General features: G+C 36.6%; 1 protein-coding gene and 3 long non-coding RNA genes across 6 annotated transcripts; all 4 read right to left on the reverse strand.

Moving 5' to 3' along the window:
• Positions 1-161: 161 nt before the first annotated feature.
• On the reverse strand, positions 162-15,829 carry LOC147517129 (uncharacterized). Its single transcript, XR_015213808.1, has 5 exons — positions 15,752-15,829; positions 15,028-15,088; positions 999-1,059; positions 837-897; positions 162-189 (listed from the first exon to the last, which is right to left on the reverse strand). It is a non-coding gene; the product is annotated as an uncharacterized LOC147517129 (long non-coding RNA).
• Positions 2,853-4,506, reverse strand: LOC147517130 (uncharacterized). The gene is made up of 4 exons (XR_015213806.1): positions 4,338-4,506; positions 4,147-4,230; positions 3,912-4,063; positions 2,853-3,296 (listed from the first exon to the last, which is right to left on the reverse strand). It is a non-coding gene; the product is annotated as an uncharacterized LOC147517130 (long non-coding RNA).
• On the reverse strand, positions 7,882-14,158 carry LOC147517131 (uncharacterized). Its single transcript, XR_015213807.1, has 3 exons — positions 14,025-14,158; positions 13,783-13,914; positions 7,882-7,957 (listed from the first exon to the last, which is right to left on the reverse strand). It is a non-coding gene; the product is annotated as an uncharacterized LOC147517131 (long non-coding RNA).
• Positions 15,830-16,635: 806 nt separating the features above from the next.
• Positions 16,636-21,687, reverse strand: LOC147517132 (T-box protein). Of its 3 annotated transcripts, none has more exons than XR_015211354.1 (8): positions 21,169-21,687; positions 20,912-20,989; positions 20,692-20,834; positions 19,528-19,598; positions 19,333-19,428; positions 18,571-18,691; positions 18,380-18,474; positions 16,636-17,055 (listed from the first exon to the last, which is right to left on the reverse strand). XR_015211354.1 is itself a non-coding variant. In XM_086589512.1 (8 exons), the coding sequence occupies exons 1-7, from the start codon at positions 21,541-21,543 to the stop codon at positions 18,392-18,394; spliced, it is 939 nt and encodes a 312-aa protein (XP_086445638.1). In that variant the 5' UTR covers positions 21,544-21,683; the 3' UTR covers positions 16,636-17,055; positions 18,380-18,391. The 3 variants fall into 3 exon arrangements, 2 of the variants coding, with proteins under 2 accessions (XP_086445638.1, XP_086445640.1); XM_086589512.1 differs by having other exon boundaries at positions 18,571-18,663; positions 21,169-21,683; XM_086589514.1 differs by having other exon boundaries at positions 17,029-17,284; positions 18,571-18,663; positions 21,169-21,686.
• Positions 21,688-22,712: the final 1,025 nt, after the last annotated feature.

A 22,712-nucleotide genomic window follows, 5' to 3' on the forward strand; every position in this document is an offset into this window, starting at 1 on the left:
GAGACCAGTAAGAAATAAGTACCATGTGGATTAACGAACCAATGTAATAGAAACAACAAGAATACACGGAAGCCGGGAGGTGGTTGAAGGTTCAACCTATCTGTTGCGAGAATCGAATATTTAATTTTTTGTTCAAGGATCCTTAAATGGGTCCATTGGCGTTTTCCTTATCCACCATCAAGTTCAATCCTTCATAGAAATTGTACACTCAAAATTTAAAAAACGGAGAAAAGAGAAGGAATGGTTATTAGCTATAAGAAACTATAAGAAACATTGATTTTTGATAGTGCAATCCTTAGAAGATGCAGTAAGATGCCACAGAAAGAATACATGTCCAGCAAGGATACATGTCTACGTAACATAGCTATAATTACATTATGTGAAAGCTAGAATGAGGATAATTTTTCATATAATGCATGAGTATAAAAAAAAATTGAATAATTTTCATATAATGCATGAGTATAAAAAAAATTGAATAATAAATGTATGTTGTTGTGTTTTTTATACGATTGAAACTACAAATACATTGAATAATAAATGTACGCCATTGTGATTACTATAGAAACTACAAATACACATTGCCTAAAGTCCTCAACATAGAACGTTCTTATGTTATCTACTATAGAAACTACAAAAAAATTGGGAACAGCGTTTATACTACGATATACAATATCAATCAAAATCATCCTTAACAGAAATATAGGATTGGTTGGGCATTAAACTATTATGCTTCTAATAATAACATTTGCATAGGCAAGTGTTATAAACGTGAAACTCATTACCATCAAATCAAGTAAATACTAATCCACATCTATTCTATAAAATAAAAAACATACCTGAAACTGATTCCTCGCAGACACCGTCTTTCCAAACTCCTTAGTATTATAAGCGTAAGTACTACTCGAACCCATATCATAAAACACGACAATATAGATCAGTAAGAACATATTGAACGCCGAAACTCATTACCATCAAATCAAGTAAAATAAAAAACATACCTGAAATTGATTCCTCGCAGACACCATCTTTCCAAACTCCTTAGTATTATAAGCGTAAGTACTACTTTCGAACCCATATCATAAAACACGACAATATATAGATCGGTAAAGAACATATTGAACACCCAAATTAAGCAAAGTATATTGAAAACGCCTAATTAACAAGCTAGGATATACACGCAAATACATGTAAAGATGAGTCAACTTGCAATCATAGGTAGACATACAGAGAAATATGTCAAATGATTTTGCCAATCACACCACGCACTAACCGGACAAGTGTAAGGCTTAAGTTGTAACCGACCAAACCAGATAAGTGGGGAAGGTTTTTGTCCGAGACGGCGGTACAGTGCTGAAAAATAAGTACCAGCTACTCGACACTTTGACACATCCTCATGTCTATTCGAACAATTACTACCTGTTCGATGCGGATTATATCATACCCCCGCGTGATCATTCCTTAGCAATGTAAGTGTGCTCCTTATTGATTAAAAAATGGTGAGGGAAAGAACGTGAGCAATGTAAGTGTGCTCCTTATTGATTAAAAAAATGGTGAGGGAAAGAACGTGACAACTGTATCGCTATCAGTTATTTACACTATGAATATCTGAGACCACCACCTAAGTATATGTTTAAGCATTGTTAGGATTTTCTTTTTTCCAAGTTCTCTTCCAACTTACTTTTCTCTTAGATAGATTAGTAACTATTTCTTATTTCTAACATGGTCACCAAACTGGAGCAGACCTCGGTTCTTTTGGATTCACAAAAGTGAGTTTTTTTTCTTTCTTCAATACAGAGTACCATATTTATTTCTAACATGGTCACCAAACTGGAGCAGACCTCGGTTCTTTTGGATTCACAAAAGTGAGCTTTTTTTCTTTCTTCAATACAGAGTACCATATAATCATTTGAGAAAGCTACTTTTACACACAAATAATAACTTACCTTTAGTCTTTGAATGTCGTTAGTAATTTGATCTCAGTGAAAGGCGACTTTGCTTTCAATCTCGGTAATTTGGAGTGTTCCACAAACACAAAAACAGAATTGGAGTGATGAGGGGTTTGTTTGGAGAAAAGAAGAGGAGGAGGCGTGGGTTATCGCGATACTATGGGCCGGTCTTTGGCAAGTAAAGAGACATACCACTTAATAGTCTTAGATCCTGCCATGTCATAAGCAGGGTGAAACTGTGAGAATGTGTTTGCGACCGTCGGATGGATGGAGACCCTTCCCTAATTTGTTATATAGACTAGGGTTTGCCCGTGCCGTACGGCACAGATACGGGCGCCTTCGGCGCGAAGGTGTCTTTAAGTAAAAAAACATATCAACACCAAGCTAAAGGCAACGTTCAAAAACAATGGAAATTATATTTAGTTGCGGTCAGATCATGAAAAAAAAATCATATAGAATTTGACGTTGACAAAAATAAATGTATGTTGGTGTTTTTTGTACTTGGGCATAGGCAACCTGTTTTTCTTGAATATTGAATCCTTTCGTAAACCTAGAGAACATAAAAAAAAACAGAAGAAAAGGAATCACATCATCTTTACATAGTTTGCCAATTCCATAATAACCTATATTTTCAGTTACTTCCTTTGATCTGCGAGTCGGGGTTGAACACAGCTGGCAGGTTTTCATCCATGTAACTATGTAAGTATTTAACTTTAGTTGCTGAGGCTCTTGGCAATTTTGACGGAGTACAGAATCACCCGAAAGCAAAGATTTACTGATTTGCCAAGGCAAAAATGGAGACAGAGTAGTCATAAAAAGACGAAGATCTAATGAATTTACAATGGCTTAGATTGGCTTCACTGCTTGACATATAAATCTCTCGAAACAGATGAAATAAAGACTATGTACAGATAAAAGTAGGAGTAACTGAAAATAGGAGTTCAACCATTTTTAATAGCAGTCATCATCCACTAATCAAGTCTTTGACTTTAAACAATTAACATAGTCAAGAACAGTCACAGATAACAATAAATGATCACTAACCAAAACAGAAAATCCATACTGAATCGTCGAAGAATGCCATTTTAGGCAACCGGAGAGCGAAGAACATGATCCTGTGAGGTATCAACTGCTGCAGGTGGCATGAATTGCCACATGGCAACCTCTCGGGTAGCCGATGAATGGTATCACTTGTTGCCGTGCTTGAGCTTGAGGAGCAAATGCAGTTGGAATGGCAGAAGGGTAAGGCATGAAGCTTGGCTGAGAACTCATGGCTTTAACTTGCTGTTCCAGCTTCTCTTTCTCTGCTTTCAGCCTTTGTTTCTCATAACGAAGCTCATTTTTCTCGGACTACATAAACAAAGTGCCATCCAATTAGAAAACAGCCAAGCAAATAAGAAGATTTGGACATCGTAACATGTTACTAAAAACTGATCATGTTCAAAACATAACAAAACAAACAGGCTAATGATCACCTACAAGACTTTCCAAATGATTTGATCATTGGCAAATTTCTAAGCTATCAATCATTGGAAAAAGACTTTCCCAATCATTTGTTCATCCACAGGTACACTTCTCTATTTCAAAGGAGATTCAATTAGATAGCCAAAACAAATGGATACAAGTAGTACAGTACCAAATCATTATAAACTTGTCATTCTTTTAAATATTATATTTCAAACCAGGACGATTATTAAGTACGTCAACCTTCTAAGTTGAACTTCCACCCACTCTTTCCCAAGTTCTCATGATAAAACTTTCCCCTAGGCATCAAAACATCTTTATCAGGTTATAGGTGTGTTAGGTATAGGTGTCATAGAGATTCTATATTGACGACACCATCTTATGCAGTCATAATGATGCTGGAAGACCTTCAGGGGCAAGTACATTTCATTCCGCTGGATTTTTTTCCGTCATCACACTATTAATTATTGGCACAGAAGATATAAGGAGTAGCTTATTCACCTTGATGATGATGAGATCAAATAGTATCTTGGCTGCAACCGAGGAGCTATAACAGCAAAGAAAACTCCAAGAGGAGACTTTGCTGATGGGAACTCATCCATGACCTCAAGGAGACTTCTCTGACTTGCAACTATCCAATGTACATATTCATCCTGCACAAAGAACGGTAAGTTAGCTTCAATGTGTAAAAAGTAAACTATCTCACCAATTGGTTGTCAAGTATCAAAATGCAAACCTTCCCAGCAGGAGATGCAAGATTTCTTAATCGATCAGCTTCACTTGAATCGGATGCATGGGCAGCTAGAGCCAAGAGAGCGGACTGAACAAAAAAAGATTGTTATTACAAGTAAAGAATCTCTACAATAAAATTTTTAGAAATAAATATGAAAAAGGTAGCATGAAAACGAAAACTGAAAGAAAAATAACCTTTGTAGGAGAATTGAAAAGATCAGCATATCAGCATATCGGATCAGTGATGTTCTCAAAGTGCAAGGAGATGGGAAGGGAGGAGCCAAGGAGCTTCCAGCATGTGGTCTTCCATCTTCATTACCAACATGGATTGAAAAGTAAGTATCTGGCGAGTAGCCTAGCAAACTTTTTGGCTCCTCCACATACTCAATACTATTTTCAGCATAAACACCAACATGGTCTCCTGTTTCATACACGAGAATATAGGGTGAAAACATTATCCAATTCAAAGACTCTTACTATCGTCTTTGTCTTTCCCGAAATGGGGACTTATAAAACCAAAGCAAATAAACCATGCAACTACCTAATGAACACAGAGGGAACTATTCCTTCGCCTTTTAATAAAGAATACCTTGTGTTTGCTGCACAAAGCAATATACGGCAAAAGCAAATAAACCATGCAACTGCCAAAAGTGTTACTTGTCATCCGCCAAAATGATGAACCCAACCAACTTTTAAAAAAAATATGGAAACAACCCCATTTGCTCAAACACTTTGTAAGTCCATTTCACCCTAAAACAATCGAAACCCTACTCTCCTACTCAAACTACATAACTCCAAATCTTTCCCCATTAATAAAAACCAAACGAAGTTTAACAAATGCATGTATTAAAGTACTCCAAGTTTAAAAAATACCAAAAAATCCAAAGGAACTAACACTTTACATTATGCCGCTGTATTTAGATACAATCAACTTGCAATATAGTAGCGGAATTTTGTCTGACCTTGTAGTCTTTGCCGAATTTGTGAATATCCTTCTTGTGCAAAGGTTTGAATATCCTTGTAGTCTTTGCTTCCAATCTCAAATCAAAGGCGACGCTTGAACTGGGAGAGAAACAGTTACAGCTGCCATTCAAAGAGACATCACAACAATCAAACACTTGAACCACATCTTAATAATATATAGTAGCCGAACCACCGGAAAATAATTCTATGTGACTATAGCATTTTTTTTGTCAGCCCACCGAAAAAAAAAAAAATTATAAAATTCTGTTTTACGATCCAAAGAATTGTTATAAAGTAAAAACTATAAATACCGTCAGATGCAAGAAAATACAAACCATAAAGCGATATATTGTGTTTTGCGAGGTGAACCAAGTGAAATTAGAAAATGGTCTTCATAACAATGTAAAGTCTGTTATCTTTTATTCACTGCCTACGTGTATTCTAAATGGTCAGTATATTCTTAACTGCAAACCTTGGCCACCATTTGTATGTTGAGAAATAATCCTGAGAAGATGTTGGCTCTGTTTTCAAAAATATTCCGAGTTTTTTTTAAGACAAAGACCTTGCAAATAAAACAAGTTTTGAAGGGGGCAAACGGAATGCTGCTATAAAGAAGAAATCATAAACGGAATGTCATAATCTAGCAGTCCCATATAGACATTCATCATATAGTTAGTAAAATGTTTTGTAATTGTAAAAACAAAGTAAAAAGGACATAAATCAAATGTCATAATCCAAATTCCCGAGACATTGGATACTTATGGAAAATAAAATAATAAAGGTTTTCCTAAAACAGATTTTGGTATTAAACAAGTTTTTGTAAGCAAAAAAAAAAGTAGCAAAATGAAAACAACATAAAAAATAATTGCCATAATCCAGCGTTCCCAAAGACATTTATCACTTTAAAAACTCGAAAAAAAAATGAAAGGTTTTACTGTTATTGTAAGAAAACAATATAAGTCAGATATCTATTGGGACTGAATTTGAAAGGAAACAAATCACTTGGTATCCAAAAACCAAGCCAATATCTTCAGAATATTGACCCTAATTTATGTTTGAGTACAAAACATGCTTTTTACTGCAAAACATTCATTGAGAACTCCGTAATCTCAAAACGTGTTTTTTACGTGTATTTACCTCAAATTGTACAACTTCCAGAACTCAGTAATCTGAAATCTAATACGTAGTTTGGTAAAACACTTGCACTGAAAATTAACAACTCTGATCATATTATTACTCATAATTAATTATTACCAACAGTAAATTATACTTTGAAATGGACTACATAATAGAAAGTTATAATGAAGAAGGAAAAAACTATAAGGTCCTAAAGCAGTGTATTTGTTGTGAGTCAAATTTAAATAAGTACACACCTTGTGCGTTGGGCATCTTCCCAATATTTAATAACCAACACGGAACTGACCTTTTTTCAATTTAATTTCACACATTCACATTCTCCTACTCCGTTTTTTAATCAGGAGACAGATGATTTTTTTATATCGCTTAATCTAAGTTCAATCAATGGTAATACTGACCTTGTAGTGCTGAATATCCTTCCTGTGGAGTGCTGAATATCCTTGTAGTCAACAGTTAACATCACAATCATCAAAGGAAGGGCTACTAAGGCAAGTCTCCAACAAAAGTAAATTGAGAATGCAAGTCCTGACATAAACACAGATGTGTGCATTAAAAATATAGGCACCTGCAAGACAAGAAGATCAGATGCTCCATTAGCTTTATTTAATGGGGGAATGTCCTTAAATTATATCATATAGTGAAGTGACTAAAATTACTTATTCATTGTTAATTCCATCATATTGTTATACGGCATGGGTCTGCTGCCAGCCCGTAGAACATGATTGATAAAAAAAAAACAATTAATAGTGTGCAACTATTATCTCGATATATATAAATCTATAACATAAATGAGGGCTCCAAGTACTTTAACTTTTTCTCTTAGGAAGTGTATGTTAATACTGTTTTGTTGCAATCTTTGAATAGCATCCAAAGGTCCCTCTACTTCTTATCATCACAGCGAAGGACTTTTGCTATTATTATTTGCATCAAAAGTAGCATACTGAAGAATCCTTGTTGGCTCTTCACTAAAAAAAAACATTCTAGTAGGCACAATTCGCTAAAACTTTCCAGCGAGTTGAGTGTTTGGGTTCAGAAACTGGTTGAATCTTATCGATTATAATTTGTTCAATAACTTCTCAAGCATAGAAACATTACCATATGAAGAAAGAAAACTTTTTTTTTCTAAGTTATGAGGAAAGAAAGAAAACAATTTCTAATGGACACTATATATAATGGTTAACCATGAACTCAGATTTTAAAAATCTTACACATTCTCTTTATACTCATATGTTGTCTCATTGTGTCGTATTATTGTAATGGACAGACATAGAACAAATTAAATAAATATAATGATGTTGTAGATGAGGATGATTAATAATAGCACCTTTTCACTTAGAACCTCTTGTATGAGTTAAGTATCCTTGGATATCTTTTGTGATGATCTCTCAAGTAGTAGCTTCTTGTGAATCGAAAAACGCAACCTCTTGTCTAAGCACGGCTTCCAAATACTTGTAACGAATCCGAAGCACTTGTCTTTCACTTGTCCTACTCCAACAATATCCTTCTGCAAATAATGATCATTGCCATTGACTGGGGAAAACAGAAGTACCTTACCTTGGTAAATGAGCAACGAATTCATTGACACATATCCATGGAAAGTATAAATTGGAGTAATAATATAACAATGCAAATAGAGTACCTTTAGGAGCATCCGTTTCAAAGTAGCGGTAATTAAAATGTAGCGTCGGTCCAAAAAGATTATTCGGATGCAAAACCTGAAAAGTAGATATAAAATGCATATCAGTTGATGCATTTGTTATAATAAAAATCTAGAGCAAAAGTGTCATTAAGTAACTAAACATATCAACACCAAGCTAAAGCCAACGTTCAAAAACAATGGAAATTATATTTAGTTGCGGTCAGATCATAAAAAAAAATCATATAGAATTTGACGTTGACAAAAATAAATGTAGGTTGGTGGTTTTTGTATTTGGGCATAGCCTACCTGTTTTCTTTAATATTGAATCTGTCAAAATCAACTAAGTGGGAAAAGGGAAATTACACTTTTGTTGTTGAAGAGGTTTATAGCAAAACTTCTGGGTATACCACATTTGCGGTTTGACTTTCTGCATTTGGAGGTAGAAGAATGCTGATCCGGTCCGCCGAAGTGCATCTTGAGAGGGCCACATACAATTGACCATGACTGAAAACTTCCGTGCGGAGGTCAATACCAACATACTTCACTGATTGTCCTTGAGACTTATTAATAGTCATTGAATAGGCCAATCGAACTGGAAATTGTCTTCTCATCATATGGAAAGGAAAATCGGAAGACGACGGTGACAAAGATATCCTTGGAATAAAAGCTTCATTGCCCTGTTTTTCACCAGTTAAAATTCTGGACAAAAGAACGTGTGGTTTGCATTGTACCACTACCAATCGGGTTCCATTGCATAGTCCATCTCTGGGAGCAATATTTCGCAACAACATTATAGGACTACCAACTTTCGTGTTCAGCGAAATGGTGGCGAACCAGTTGGATCAAGTGTGTTTAGGTACTCATTTGGGTATTGATTAATATTGGTTGGATTATTTGCTTCTGCATCCTCCATCTTGTCGGCAGCTAGAAAGATAGTAGTTTCTCCTGGGAACATATTCAAAGTTGTTGCATTAATTTCATTGACATCATCATTGCGTGCCGAAAGAATTGTACGCTCAGTTAAATATCCTGGGGTGACCGTGGCAGCATGATTCAGATGAGGGTATGTAGCAGAAATTAGTTCTCGAAGATCTGCACATTGACGAATTGTCGATGGCAGTTCCACCGTCTCACTTGGATCACTTCCAATCTAAACGAAGGAAGACATAAAAAGATTAATGGATATAAGTTTGAAACAAAGGAGGAGAAAGCAGAATACATAAGTGGTTACCTCTATCAAGAAATTTGCGAAACCTATATTTGCAGAGTTCCCATGTTCTAATCTCATGTTTTGTACCAAAGTTAGAACCCGAATATGATTCCAGAGGAAAGAACACCGCAAAGAAGCACGCACAATTTGTTCACACACCCCTTTGGGTATAACTGAAAGGCATTGGCGAAAGTCACCACCAAGAACAATCAGAATTCCACCGAAGGCTTATTATTGTTGCAAGTATCCCGGCATCCGATCAACTGCCTCAACACGTAACTTGTTTTGCATTGGGACCTCATCCCAAATAATAAGTTTAGTTTCCACTGAATAAGTGGGCATGCGGTGAATTCTTATTGAACCCACAAACCGAGGTATCAAGAATGTCCGATGGGATGCAAAAGGTTGAGTGAAGCGATCCGACCGCCAGCCAATAGCAACGCAGCTATTCCAGATGAAGCCACCATAATAACAATATGTCCCTCAATCCGACACGTAGCAGCAATGGTGTTATAGACAAAAGTCTTGCCTGTCCCTGCTGCCCCATTCAAAAAGAAGAGTGTCCCTTGATTTCGGTAAACAGAATCCAGGACTGCTTTATATGTCGAGTGTTGCTCAACATTTAAATGAACTCTGTTGCCATGTGCTTTTTCAGTTTGTGGATCATATTGAAATTGTCGTTGGTCCCATATAAGTCGGTTACCAACGACTGAGTTCCAATTGGTGGTTGATAGTGGCATAGGAGGAAAATTAATTAGCAGTTTACCTGACTCTATGAGAATCTCATTTAGAAGAAATAAACCATAATCTTGGACCTGAGCTTCGGTAGGTTCTGGAATGTTGAAGATGGTGCGAAGTTTGTGTGAGAGGTCGTCACAGATACTCTCCCAAAAATCATGCCACAATGTTTGGGGATATAGAGGATTGCATTCTGCGAGAATAACACAGAATAGTCGACGAAGATGATAACCAGTTTGCATGGTTGAGGCCTCTTGCAGACACTGCACCCATTCACTATCATCCTCAAGAAGTCCGCATGCAATACATGCTTCTTTGAAAGTTGGATGTAAATCGGTACCGATCCTTTTCAGATCATTAAAGGATCGTGGCCCTTTCAATGACGGTTAGAAGCAAAGCGTAAAGTAAAATCTTTCACCGAATTAGGACTCATGAAATACATTCTACCAATAGCAAACCCCTCGCCCTGAATTTCCAAATTTGGTGTTGCTTTATCCAAACGTAGTGTTCTGGCACTTGTTGATATGTGAGCCCCCTTGCACGCGAATTTGAAGCGCAACAATCAAAAAATGCAGTAAGAGTTGACCGTTGCCTCGCTGCCCTAGCCCGTATATCATGCATGGACTCATTAGCATTATACGCAACACGATGCATTCCAGGGAGATGAATGGCTAATCTCACAACTGTTGGAATTTCCTCGTGTAGAGAAATTCCTAACAATCTCACAGCAGCTTCAGGTGGCCCAATATATCTCGCATCCAAATATTGCTTGATCTCATCCAATTCATTCAACACAATTGTTGTCCTATCATTACCTTTAAATATGTACTTGTGAATGTATTTCACACAAGTAAGCCCTGCACAAACTTCAACATTAATATGGCAGTCAAACATCTTAGAAAGGTAAGGATTGTAAGGAACAACATTTCTATTATCAACTGAATGTTCTCTAACAAAATAAGACTTCCCATTGTCACGGCGACGGTAGAGTGCATATCCATTTGTATCCATAGTTGTACAATCTGTGAAAGCTCGGGGATAGTGATATTTACATTGACGATTAACCATGCAAGGAGAGTTTGGATTGTTAAGCCCACATGGGCCATGAACCATACATCTTAGTACAGTACGAAATAATTCAGGCTCAATGTCAGGATCAGGAAATTCCGCAGATACAATGCGATCGACTTGTGCAAGCACTCGGATCTTGTCTGAATGTCAAAGATATATAAGTGCATGCATATGTGGCAGACCACGCTTCTGGAACTCAATGGTGTAAACATGAGCAACTGCCATACCAAGGACGCCACGCTTCTTTATTACTTCCATCAAAGCTCTTCGTTTCAATTCAAATGCACGGGCAACCACCTCCGGGCGATCATAAGCAGTTTGGTTTGTAAACAATGCTTCAAGAATTTCCGTCCAATCGGGGTTGCGCGTCATTGTGAGGAATATGTCCGGATGGTGGTTGTAACGATAAATTGCCATGGAGTCTTGAAAAATTTCAAACATATGCCTAGGGCTGCCCGATCTGAGGATGATGGTAGTAATGACTCGCCTTCCAATCTGATTTGGATCGACAAAGATCGGTGACACATCGCTGATACCTTGATATAGTTCTCGCACGAAGCTTGTCTTGTTGTTGCCTATAGTAAGCGCATTTTGTTTTGCTTCGGTTGATGCCCATCCGTCCCACCACAAACTCCTCAAACAACTTTCTCCCTCGCAAAATAGCCGAAGTACTTTCGTGGTGCGCGCAAAACGATGAGATAAGAATAAAAATTCATCCGTGTTAGGCGATCATTAGTGGTGGTAGCGGTTGAAGAGTCCCAACGCGGCAATTCAGTGTCCATCCAAGCTCCCCATGGGGAAACAATAGGACATAATGTAATGGTAAGTAAGCTTTGGATGACACTCACTAATTTGCATGAATTCTTGCCCTCCTTTAAGATAAATAACAATGTCTCTCATACTTGCTCGCTCACCGCCATCACCTGGTAAAATGACAGCAACCTCATCTGCTGTTGGTAAGTTGTACCGACGACTGTCTCGTGAAGCAGTGTAATGTAAATAAGCAGGTATATTGAAGTCCTCACCATGCTCAGAAGAAGCTAATCTAAGAACATCATATATGGCGATATGTATCGTAAAAGCGGTTATATTGGAGCATAGTAGCTTGAATGATTTTCAAGACATCCGTGTTGAGCTTAGGATTACGAAGTTGACGGACAGCTAGTGCAGCACTGGGATCATAGATATAAAGTTGAGAATAAGTAGCTTGATATCCTGCGTCAGGAATTAAAGCTCCTGTGCGATGTCGCAGTTCACCGTGAATAGTGAAAGGCCTTGGACCCCGTCCAGCAAATAAGTGTTCTTGTACTCCAAGACTTGTAAATGCAAAAGCTTGATTATATTGTCGCATATATCTCCGAAATGACTTTGACTTCCGATCATTCCCATCATTATAAGGCTTTAAGGGGCAGGAGGCAAGGTTGCAAAGGAGGACACTTTATCTTTCCTTGTAAACAACATCTCCCAAAAAGAGGGCGTGGATGATGACTTTGATAATCGTTCATCCATCCAATGAAGTGCCTTACAAAATGGACATTGAACGTCCATTTTCCCCAAGTAGTGTCTTCCTTGTTCAACTGGGCGGTTAGGATTAAGAGTCGTGTGCACATCCCCATTGTAGTCGAGTGCCTCTTCATTGTCATCTTCACTCATGGTATCGACGACGTTCGTTCGAACGGTTGTGCAAGATATCTTTGGAATGATCTTGGTCTACGCAAGAATGAAGTATTAAAAGGATTTAGACCGAGGTGTAAACAATTTATTATTATTGCAAACATTTATGTGAAGAAATTACCTAGCACTTTGTTCAAATTGATATTGACTCGGAACCCGGACTTGGTAAATGTGGTATTAGTCAATAAAGCTTGATGTAGACGAAATGAGGTTACACGCATTGCAAGGGAGCTTATATGGGTAAGAAAATATTGAAAGTTTGGTACTGAAAAGTAGAAAATATGAAGAGAAAGTTGTAAAGAGCTTTGTGGTGCTATACCTTGCATTTTGGTAAGACGACGTTGATGCAAATGACTCATTTCTGAAAGTTGGAATTGCATTATTTGGTAACGCACCACCAGAGTTAAGAATACATGTGTTGTAGACAGATAATAAGGGTGAGGTGTGAATTGGATTGGAAGGAAAACCAATAAAGTGAAATACGAGACTCACCTGTTGCTTACAGGTGCTGAATCAACATGAGTACATTCTTCTGGCAGTGTAAATAACCTAATAGGATTAAGAGCAGAGAGAGACGTTCGAAGAGATTCCGTAGAATTGAGTCGTTTAGTTGATGTGGTATGAGGTGTGATTGGACTATCTTTGAGGTGGAAGTCCGACACCGAGGTGGAGTTCCCGAATTGGAGGGTGGACATACACCACAAAACCCGGGACAATCGATGGGCCATTGCTTGATGCCCATTCTCCGTTTATTCAATTTTTCTCTTTCCCTTTGAGCACGCCAGGCAATAATTCTATTTGTTAGGCTAATGTCTTTGATAGGAGAAAGGGATGGTTGTACTGATTGGGCAAATTGTCCACAATTGGCCGAATTGAGATAAGTTGGTGTAATTGGATAAGAGCATAGAGGATACGAAATAGAAATAGAAATTGAAAATAGAGATAAACATAAACATAAACCAAATTTCCAAAGATAAAATCTATATTCTATATAACAAATTAGGAAACTCATCTCTATTTCAATTTCAATATGCAAAGAAACGAAGATAAAGATATGGCAATATTTGTATCGGTGAAGTCCCATATGTAAAGAAAGACCCGAAGATAAGGTATACAAGTGACATAGCAAATAGGTAAAGAATAAGAAAATAGAAAAAGAGGATAATTGGGTAGATAATGAGAGGGAAACATTGTAGGAGTATTAGTACCTGAAAACTATGAGGTTGGTGGAGGGTAAGCCTATCTTGTGAAGGGACAGAGACACGTTTTTTCTTGTTAAGAGGATCAAGAGAATGGTCCAGTGGGCGCTTTCTGTTTTGTAGGTTTGGTCGGTCTGGCCTCTATATAAAGAACGAAGAGAAAGTTAGAGAAGGAGAAAATATAAAAGCAAACTTGATGTGCAATGTCAACAGTAAGTATAATAAATTACATAAGACCGCAATTCAATTACCTGAAAGCCACGAGGTGGTTGAAGGTTGAGTCTATCTTGGAGAGGGATAAAAGTGTTTTTCGGCCGGTTCGAAGGATCAAGAGAAGGGTCCATTGGGCGTTTTCCCTTGTCTAGGGTTGGTCGGTTTGGATGCTATATACATAACCCAGCAAACATATAAATCATGAGACCAGTAAGAAATAAGTACCATGTGGATTAACGAACCAATGTAATAGAAACAACAAGAATACACGAAGCCGGAGGTGGTTGAAGGTTCAACCTATCTCATTGCGAGGAATCGAATATTTAATTTTTTTTTTGTTGAAGGATCCTTAAATGGGTCCATTGGCCGTTTTCCCTTGTCCACCATCAAGTTCAATCCTTCATAGAAATTGTACACTCAAAATTTAAAAACGGAGAAAAAAGAAGGAATGGTTATTAGCTATAAGAAACTATAAGAAACATTGATTTTTGATAGTGCAATCCTTAGAAGATGCAGTAAGATGCCACAGAAAGAATACATGTCCAGCAAGGATACATGTCTACGTAACATAGCTATAATTAGATTATGTGAAAGCTAGAATGAGGATAATTTTTCATATAATGCATGAGTATAAAAAAAAATTGAATAATTTTCATATAATGCATGAGTATAAAAAAAATTGAATAATAAATGTATGTTGTTGTGTTTTTTATACGATTGAAACTACAAATACATTGAATAATAAATGTACGCCATTGTGATTTTCGGTTATTATTTTTGTTATTTACTATAGAAACTACAAATACATGTTGCCTAAAGTCCTCAACATAGAACGTTCTTATGTTATCTACTATAGAAACTACAAAAAAATTGGGAACAACGTTTATACTACGATATACAATATCAATCAAAATCATCCTTAACAGAAATATAGGATTGGTTGGGCATTAAACTATTATGCTTCTAATAATAACATTTGCATAGGCAAGTGTTATAAACGTGAAACTCATTACCATCAAATCAATAAAATAAAAAACATACCTGAAACTGATTCCTCGCTGACACCGTCTTTCCAAACTCCTTAGTATTATAAGCGTAAGTACTACTCGAACCCATATCATAAAACACGACAATATAGATCAGTAAGAACATATTGAACGCCGAAACTCATTACCATCAAATTAAGTAAAATAAAAACATACCGAACCGATTCCTCATGAGACACCGCCTTTTCCAAACTCCTTAGTATTATAAGCGTAAGTACTACTTGAACCCATATCATAAAAACACGACAATATAGATCAATAAGAACATATTGAACACCCAAATTAAGCAAAGTATATTGAAAACGCCTAATTAACAAGCTAGGATATACACGCAATACATGTAAAGATGAGTCAACTTGCAATCATAGGTAGACATACGAGAAATATGTCAAATGATTTTGCCAATCACACCACGCACCAACCGGACAAGTGTAAGGCTTAAGTTGTAGCCCGACCAAACCGGATAAGTGAATCGGTAATGTGGGGAAGGTTTTGTCCGAGACGGCCTATAGCCCCAGCGATCGATCTTTGAAAAATAAGTACCGTGCTACTGACACTTTGACACATCCTCATTCATATAGCTACAGAACAATTACTACTGTTCGTGTTGGTGACATGCTGCTGCTCCTCATGTCTATTCATATAGTTACAGAACAATTACTACTGTTCGTGTTGGTGACATGTTTGATCAGAGTCGAAAGGCCGAATTTTTTTCTTACCTTTAGTGCTGAATGTCGTTGTTGCTTTCAATCTCAGTAATTTGATCTCAGTGAAGGCGCACTTTGCTTTCAATCTCAATCTCAGTAATTTGGAGTGTTCCACAAACACAAAAAACATAATTGGAGTGATGAGGGGTTTGTTTGGAGAAAAGAAAAGGAGGAAGCGTGGGTTATCGCGATACTATGGGCCGGTCTGTGGCAAGTAAAGAGACATACCACTTAATAGCCTTAGATCCCGCCATGTCATAAGCAGGGTGAAACTGTGAGAATGTGTTTGTCACCGTAGGATGGATGGAGACCCTTCCCTAATTTGTTATATAGATCGGCAAAGAGAATAAACCTGTTCTTCCTGATATTTTGGAATATAACAGGATTTCGATATGCTGAAAAACTAGTATATACTGGCGATACTTCATACTGTATGACGGCATTTGTTAATGTCCCTTACAGCCTTACGTACACCAATGTTTGGGAGCTGAATATGGATTAAAGATTGATCTGGTTAACAGCTTAAGACTGAAGAAGAAACAAGTTCATGTGTCGGTAGTCGGTGCTCAGTAGCTAGCAGGGGTAATCTACAAAGAAAATAATACTCCACCTTTGGACCTATCTTCAACAGTACTATACCGTCCTATACTGCTGAGATTTATTTTCTTGTTTACGCGTTATTTTATAATTTTGGAAGGCTGGAGGGCACATGATTCTAAAACTTAAGATAGATCTAAAATGTGATGTATATTTTGTATACAGTTTGAGGTTGGACGACTCAGTCACACAAGCTGCAAAAGCGAATCACTTCTACTCATATAAGAGCACGCGCCAAGCAAACCACGCCTCATACATCTTTATAATGTGTCTGTGGCTTTGTGCTCCAAGGAGATACATTTTTAAATCCAGGATGGACATGTCATTTATAAATTTTTTATATTTTTTATAACGAATATGAATTACATTACCAAGAATTTATAAACCAACAAGTGCATAGTTCAGTTTGTTGACTTCAAGTGGTGGTTGATTTCGTTTCTTACCTGAGGCCTGAGGGTATTCATTCTCGTTGGCACAGATATTCTACTTTCCATGTCCCTGTAGTACATATTTTAGATTGGATTATATTGGGTTCGACCGAAAATAAATTAAGGATGCACACAAATTACATGCTCTTCATCTTCTTCTCTAAGTCAACAAATTTTCCAGTACTAAAAATGAGTCTGAAGAATGCAAATCCGGACTGGAGTCCACCTTTTGGTTTGGTCAGTTCCAATATTACACCATGAATATACAAGATGCCCTTCGAATCTCTGAAACTGAGACATGAAAATATTCTGATCAGTCGAAAATGAGTAGAAGTCCCGTCGTAAGACAAAATAAAATTAACATGAAGCACACTAGTTAAACTTATTACACACTGTCACAATTCCCAGGGGTGATTGACAAACTCAAATGACATCACAATATCACCATGAATGACGCTCAATCACCAATATTCAAGAGAAACTCCAGTGATGTTCTAGGAAGTCTCTTCACTTTCAGCCACTTCAGAAAATAGGTTAGAGACGTTAGAATTTCATCCAATTGAGAAAATTGTTTATTGGGACCAGTCAGTAACATGACCTCCTTAAAAATGAAAACTCCATTTATAAAACTAATAATGTTAGGGACTGCAAGACCTCTAATAGTGCTCATAATTCAACAAAAGAGTAAAAAAGAATGGTGAGTTTAATTGGTGCAGACACAATTACACAACGAGACCAGATATATCACGCTAGATTTCTCAAATTTCTTCCTTTCTTTTTATTATATTGGAAGCGAAACATCTTTGATTAACTTATTTCTGTCCGTCTTCCTCAGTGATAGTTGAGGTAAGCTATATCACAAGAATGTATTTCTGGATCTTTTTGTTAGAATACAATAACAATATCGCAATGCACGCAGAAAATTTTCGAGGCCACTCTAGTTATGTGATTTAAAGATATCAGTACTACCATATAGTGAGGTTAACTCTAGCTATTCATGAAAAGTAGGTTGTTATGATCGCTAACTTGAGGGAAGAAGCTAGGACGATGTCAAAAAAATCAAACATAGTCAAGATCAATCCCAGACTAGATCATGTATATTCCGTATCAGTACTTCTCACATAACATGTTACGATCAACAATAATCGATGCTCGATATTGGGTTAATTCGAGGAAACCCAAACCTCCGGTATGGTTTATCGAGGAACCAATGACCTCCTATCCACACAATTGTGCAAACGCTTGAACAATTTTCATTCATATTTGTCTTGTGAGACTCAATTAAAATATATAGAAGCTACCCACGCATATAAATACCATAAGAACCACCTACTTCTCAACTACACCATAACATAAACTACCCACACACAATATCCACTACTGATAGCTAGTTACACAAAATGCCTAGATAATAGGAACTACATGCTAACCTACACAAATCCAGCAAATACCTCTATGAACACACGTACATATCATAACATGATGTATATGAAGAACATAAAGCATTAAACACACTCAATCAGCATATACAAGTGAGACACAATTAAGGATCATGAGTAAACCTTATATTTACCATGGCCAGGGACATCAGGTTTATAATAGATGAACTTCTTACCTGAAGAGAGTCTTAGCAAATATATATTTTGTGATCAGCAACAGTGCTTCCTACATTTAAGTAGTTCACATCAACGACGACATCTCCAAAATTCTCTGGTGGTATTAAAGACATCATGTCAAAATTTTCATCCCAGTAGAATGGTGCTATCGTATTCCAAAATAGTGGACGAAAAGCAAAATAAAATAAACCTTCATAAATTGTCCTTGCATAATCCACGTATTCTGGTATAAGATCTTTATATATGATTCCTTCCGGACTAGCATCCAGGACCACCAGGACTCCTGTCTCCAGGAAGAATTTTTTTCACAGCTGAGAAATGATTAACATAGTAATCGAACTGTTATGCAAAGGAATAAAGTTATGGATTGCACTACTGGAGCTGTACCAGTTTAAGCACATCTCCTATAATTGTTTTGGTACTTAATGACAAATTGTGACACTTGATGCTGATAATCACAACTATTGTATTATTTCATCACTTTCTATTGATAAATTTCAACAAATATGTAAACAGGTCTTGAAAAATTACAGAAGCCAAAATTAGTTGGCCCAGTAGGCGATATCAAGTGGACTAAATTAAGACTATACAACTCATCAAAATTGCTTTAGATTGAAAGAAGACGTGATTCAAGAAAGAAAAAGTAAAGCCAATAAGTTGAATTATTAAAATCAAGTTGGTCTGAATCATGGATTAACGGCAAAATTATGGTTAAATTAGCAACACACAATCCCGCTTCAAACAGATAATACCGATTTGACTAAGTCAACTACAACCTTAATAGTCTAAGAGATATGCATTCTCCTGTTTTAATTATTTTTTCCACTTTAATCCAATACATCACTTAAATAATAAGATCCTATGTGGACCTAGATTACTCCTTAACAATAGTTAAGAGCTTAAAATAGTGGAAGAAATATAAATGGAATCAGGAGCTAGCAGTAAGTAGTACCAGGCGCTATCCAAGCTTTGGTAGCATTACTAGGTAAAGGAGCAAGCCACAAGATGTTTCGAAGATTCATCATATCATCATATGCCACATTAGATCCTGAGAAAAAAAAATGTTGTTTAAGCAATGTATTCACTTTCACCAGCTTCAACGGGGTGGAGCAGGAGATTCAAAAGAAAAAAGAGTAACATGGCTTACCTATTTGACAATAACCCATGTTATATGGGAACACATCCTTCTCATAGGCTGGGTATTCTTTAGCATGGAATCTGTGAAAAATGTTACTAATCTGTCAGAAAGAAGCCCTTAAATATATATATATATATATATATATATATATATATATATATACAGCAAAACAGCTGCATTAACAGAGAATCACAATGTACAAGATGTCAATGCTCCCTGAACGGACAATTAAACTACCCCCTTAACAAGGCACTAAGGTAAGTAGAGAGACACAAATACCAATATGTCGAGATGACATTGTTAGATAAGAGTCTCATATCTCTTACCTCTCATTTTAGTCCCCCTGAAGCCCACCCCCAAAGATTAATTCATATCTCATATCTCTTACCTCTCTTTTTAGTTTGTCGGGTATTAGTTAAACGAGGTCAAACTGTGTGTATAAATTCCTCAGAAGTAGGAATTTGTATAAACAAATTCTCCCTTCCCATTTATTACAATGACATGAATGATCACTCTCAAGAATATACTTGCCAACAGGTAAGACACATAGAGAAAAAGCCAATTCTATGTGCTATCAAGGAACTCTCCATATCTAAGACTTCCCATGAACCATTCACATAGAGCTTTAGAGAACTCGTGGTCCCGAAATAAGTGGTAAATGTTCCCTCCACATGATCCATTAATTTACCATTATCCTCTCTATTTTGCTAAGATTGTCGAAGTATTCTCCAAAGTAAAAGCATCCACATAAAGAAGCACACATAGATGCCTAGATGGTACTTCATCTGAATCATTTTTCAAGGCCAATTACCAATTTCAAGTTTGCTTATGAAGGATTTGTACCATAATTTTGTACACAATTATCTCATCTAGTTACAGTTCACAGAAACTACTAACTTGGACAATCATCCTATCAGTGAAACCTTTTCAAAATGAGGTAACCTAGGTAGGAACAAAAATGGCTGGACACATTAACTGGACGTAAAATAAAGTATAGTTTTCTCTTCACCATTTAGCAACTTAATTACTTAGTCCCAGTAAGTCAAGTAGTAAGTATGAAGTCATTGACATTTGACATAGTATTGAATTAGACAGATCAGCAAAAAGTTTTCTTTAGTGTCTTATAGTGAATCTAATACCATGAATGAGTTGAAAGAAAAATTGTCAACTTACAATATGCCGACCCTCCCAGAGTCCGTTGCAAGGAAAAGATGACCATGAAATAAGTCGAAACGATTTAGTGATACATATAGGCCAACAGCAGGGCCACGAGCAGCAATCAATTCAAATAAAAAAGCAAAGTAGGAATTCAGTTCCTGTGCAGTGGCAAGTTAAGGTTATATATCAATAAAAGTGAAAATGGAAAAGAAGCAAGAAAAAAATTAAGACAAACCTGACTTATGAATCGTCTTCCATATGGAGTTCTTGTTAGTTCACAGCGATGCTGTTTGGATCCTTCAACATCCGGTACCTTTGACATTCCCAAAAATTGTAGTCTTTAGCTACTAAAGCTACATGTCGTGTTATTCATTATCGGTTTCCTTAAAATTCATCAATAATACCATGTTCCTAATTTCCCATTCGAAACATATGTTATGATCAAAACCTTATTGTATGAACAAGTAAGTAATTAAATAAATAAAAACTTACAGGCAACACAGTAGGGTCGAGGGCCCGCTGTATCGCGCCAGGATCAGCACCAGAATCAAGAGAAAGACGAGCCAGGCCCATAACAGAAGGTGGTGGCCACCAAATGAGGTCATTATTATTATTATTAGAATGAATCTCAACCGTCGATCTTCTACCATCATCATTTGGAGAGAAGGGGACGAGGAATTTGAGACAGGCTTTGAGGGAGTGTGCTACGTTGGAGTTGACTTTTGAAGCTTGGTCTTTAGTTCCGAGAATTGAGAGGAGGTCTTTTGGTGTTGCGGGTTGTTGTTTGTGGACAAGGAAGGATGTGACTGAGAAGGAGAGAGAGATGAGGAACATGAGTTCTATTAGTGTGGCTGATGGATTTCCCATATCCACCAAACTCCTTATTGTAGATTTGTATCATAATAAGCCAGGATTTCATTTGATTGCGTTCATTCTCAAATCTCAATCTAATTTTATTTTATAATAATTTAGCAGTATGAGACACTTTCAAAAAATATATGGTGGCGTTTGAACGTTTGATAGGCGTAGCAAAGTAGATGCCCGTTTTACTTGTGAACTTAGCTAAAATATAATATAGCACCCCAACCACAAAAATGTCATTCCAATGGGGCTGCTAGCTCTTAAATTTGGAAGGAATTAAAAACCCAGCTAAAGTTAAGACCATCGCTAGCAGCTGCCATAATAAGTTATGGGAGACGGACGGTATAGTTTCTGCTGTCTGTTGGTTATTTATGTACAGACGGCAGAAACTATGCCGTTTGTCTCCCGTTTAATTAAATGGACGGACGGCAGACACTGTGCCATCCGTACCTTTCAGGCCAAGAAATGAGGCTCAGCCCCTTGGTTCTAACTCGGTTGAGTATAAACTCCCTCCCATCAACCCATATCACATAACTTCCCTATTATTTAAGTCTCGTTAAATAACCTCTCTGTTTTCCAAAAAAGAGATAAAATCTGGTCTGCTTTTATTTTCCATTTTATCTTATTTCTTTTTTTACCCTTTTGGGATTGAAAATTTCCCGACTATATGTAAATGTATTTTTACATAGTCATATATATGTGTAAAACTATATTTGCATAGTCATTGGAGCTATAAAAACTTAAATTTACATAGTAACTTTTGGGATTGAAAATTTTTCGACACCTGACAGAATATATGTAAATGTATTTTTACATAGTCATATATATGTAAAACTATATTTATATAGTCATTGGAATTATGAAAACTTAAATTTACATAGTAACTTTTAGGATTGAAAATTTTCCGACAACACCAGACAGAATATAAATTTAAATTTTCCTATGAAAAAAAATTTAATATGAAAATTTAAATTTAAACAAGTTAAGAAGACTATATAATTTTATATTGTCATATGTAAATACAAATTTACATAGGATGACGTCTGCCCGGTTTTTACAGGGGTATTTTGGTCTGTTTTGGCTTTGATGTTATGTTTTAAATAATAGGGATGTTTTATTCATTTGTTCACTTACAGGGGGTTTTTGTGCAACCATTTAAGTACCAGGGAGATTAA

Source organism: Coptis chinensis, chromosome 2 (assembly GCF_015680905.1).
Source record: "Coptis chinensis isolate HL-2020 chromosome 2, ASM1568090v1, whole genome shotgun sequence".
NCBI lineage: Eukaryota > Viridiplantae > Streptophyta > Magnoliopsida > Ranunculales > Ranunculaceae > Coptis > Coptis chinensis.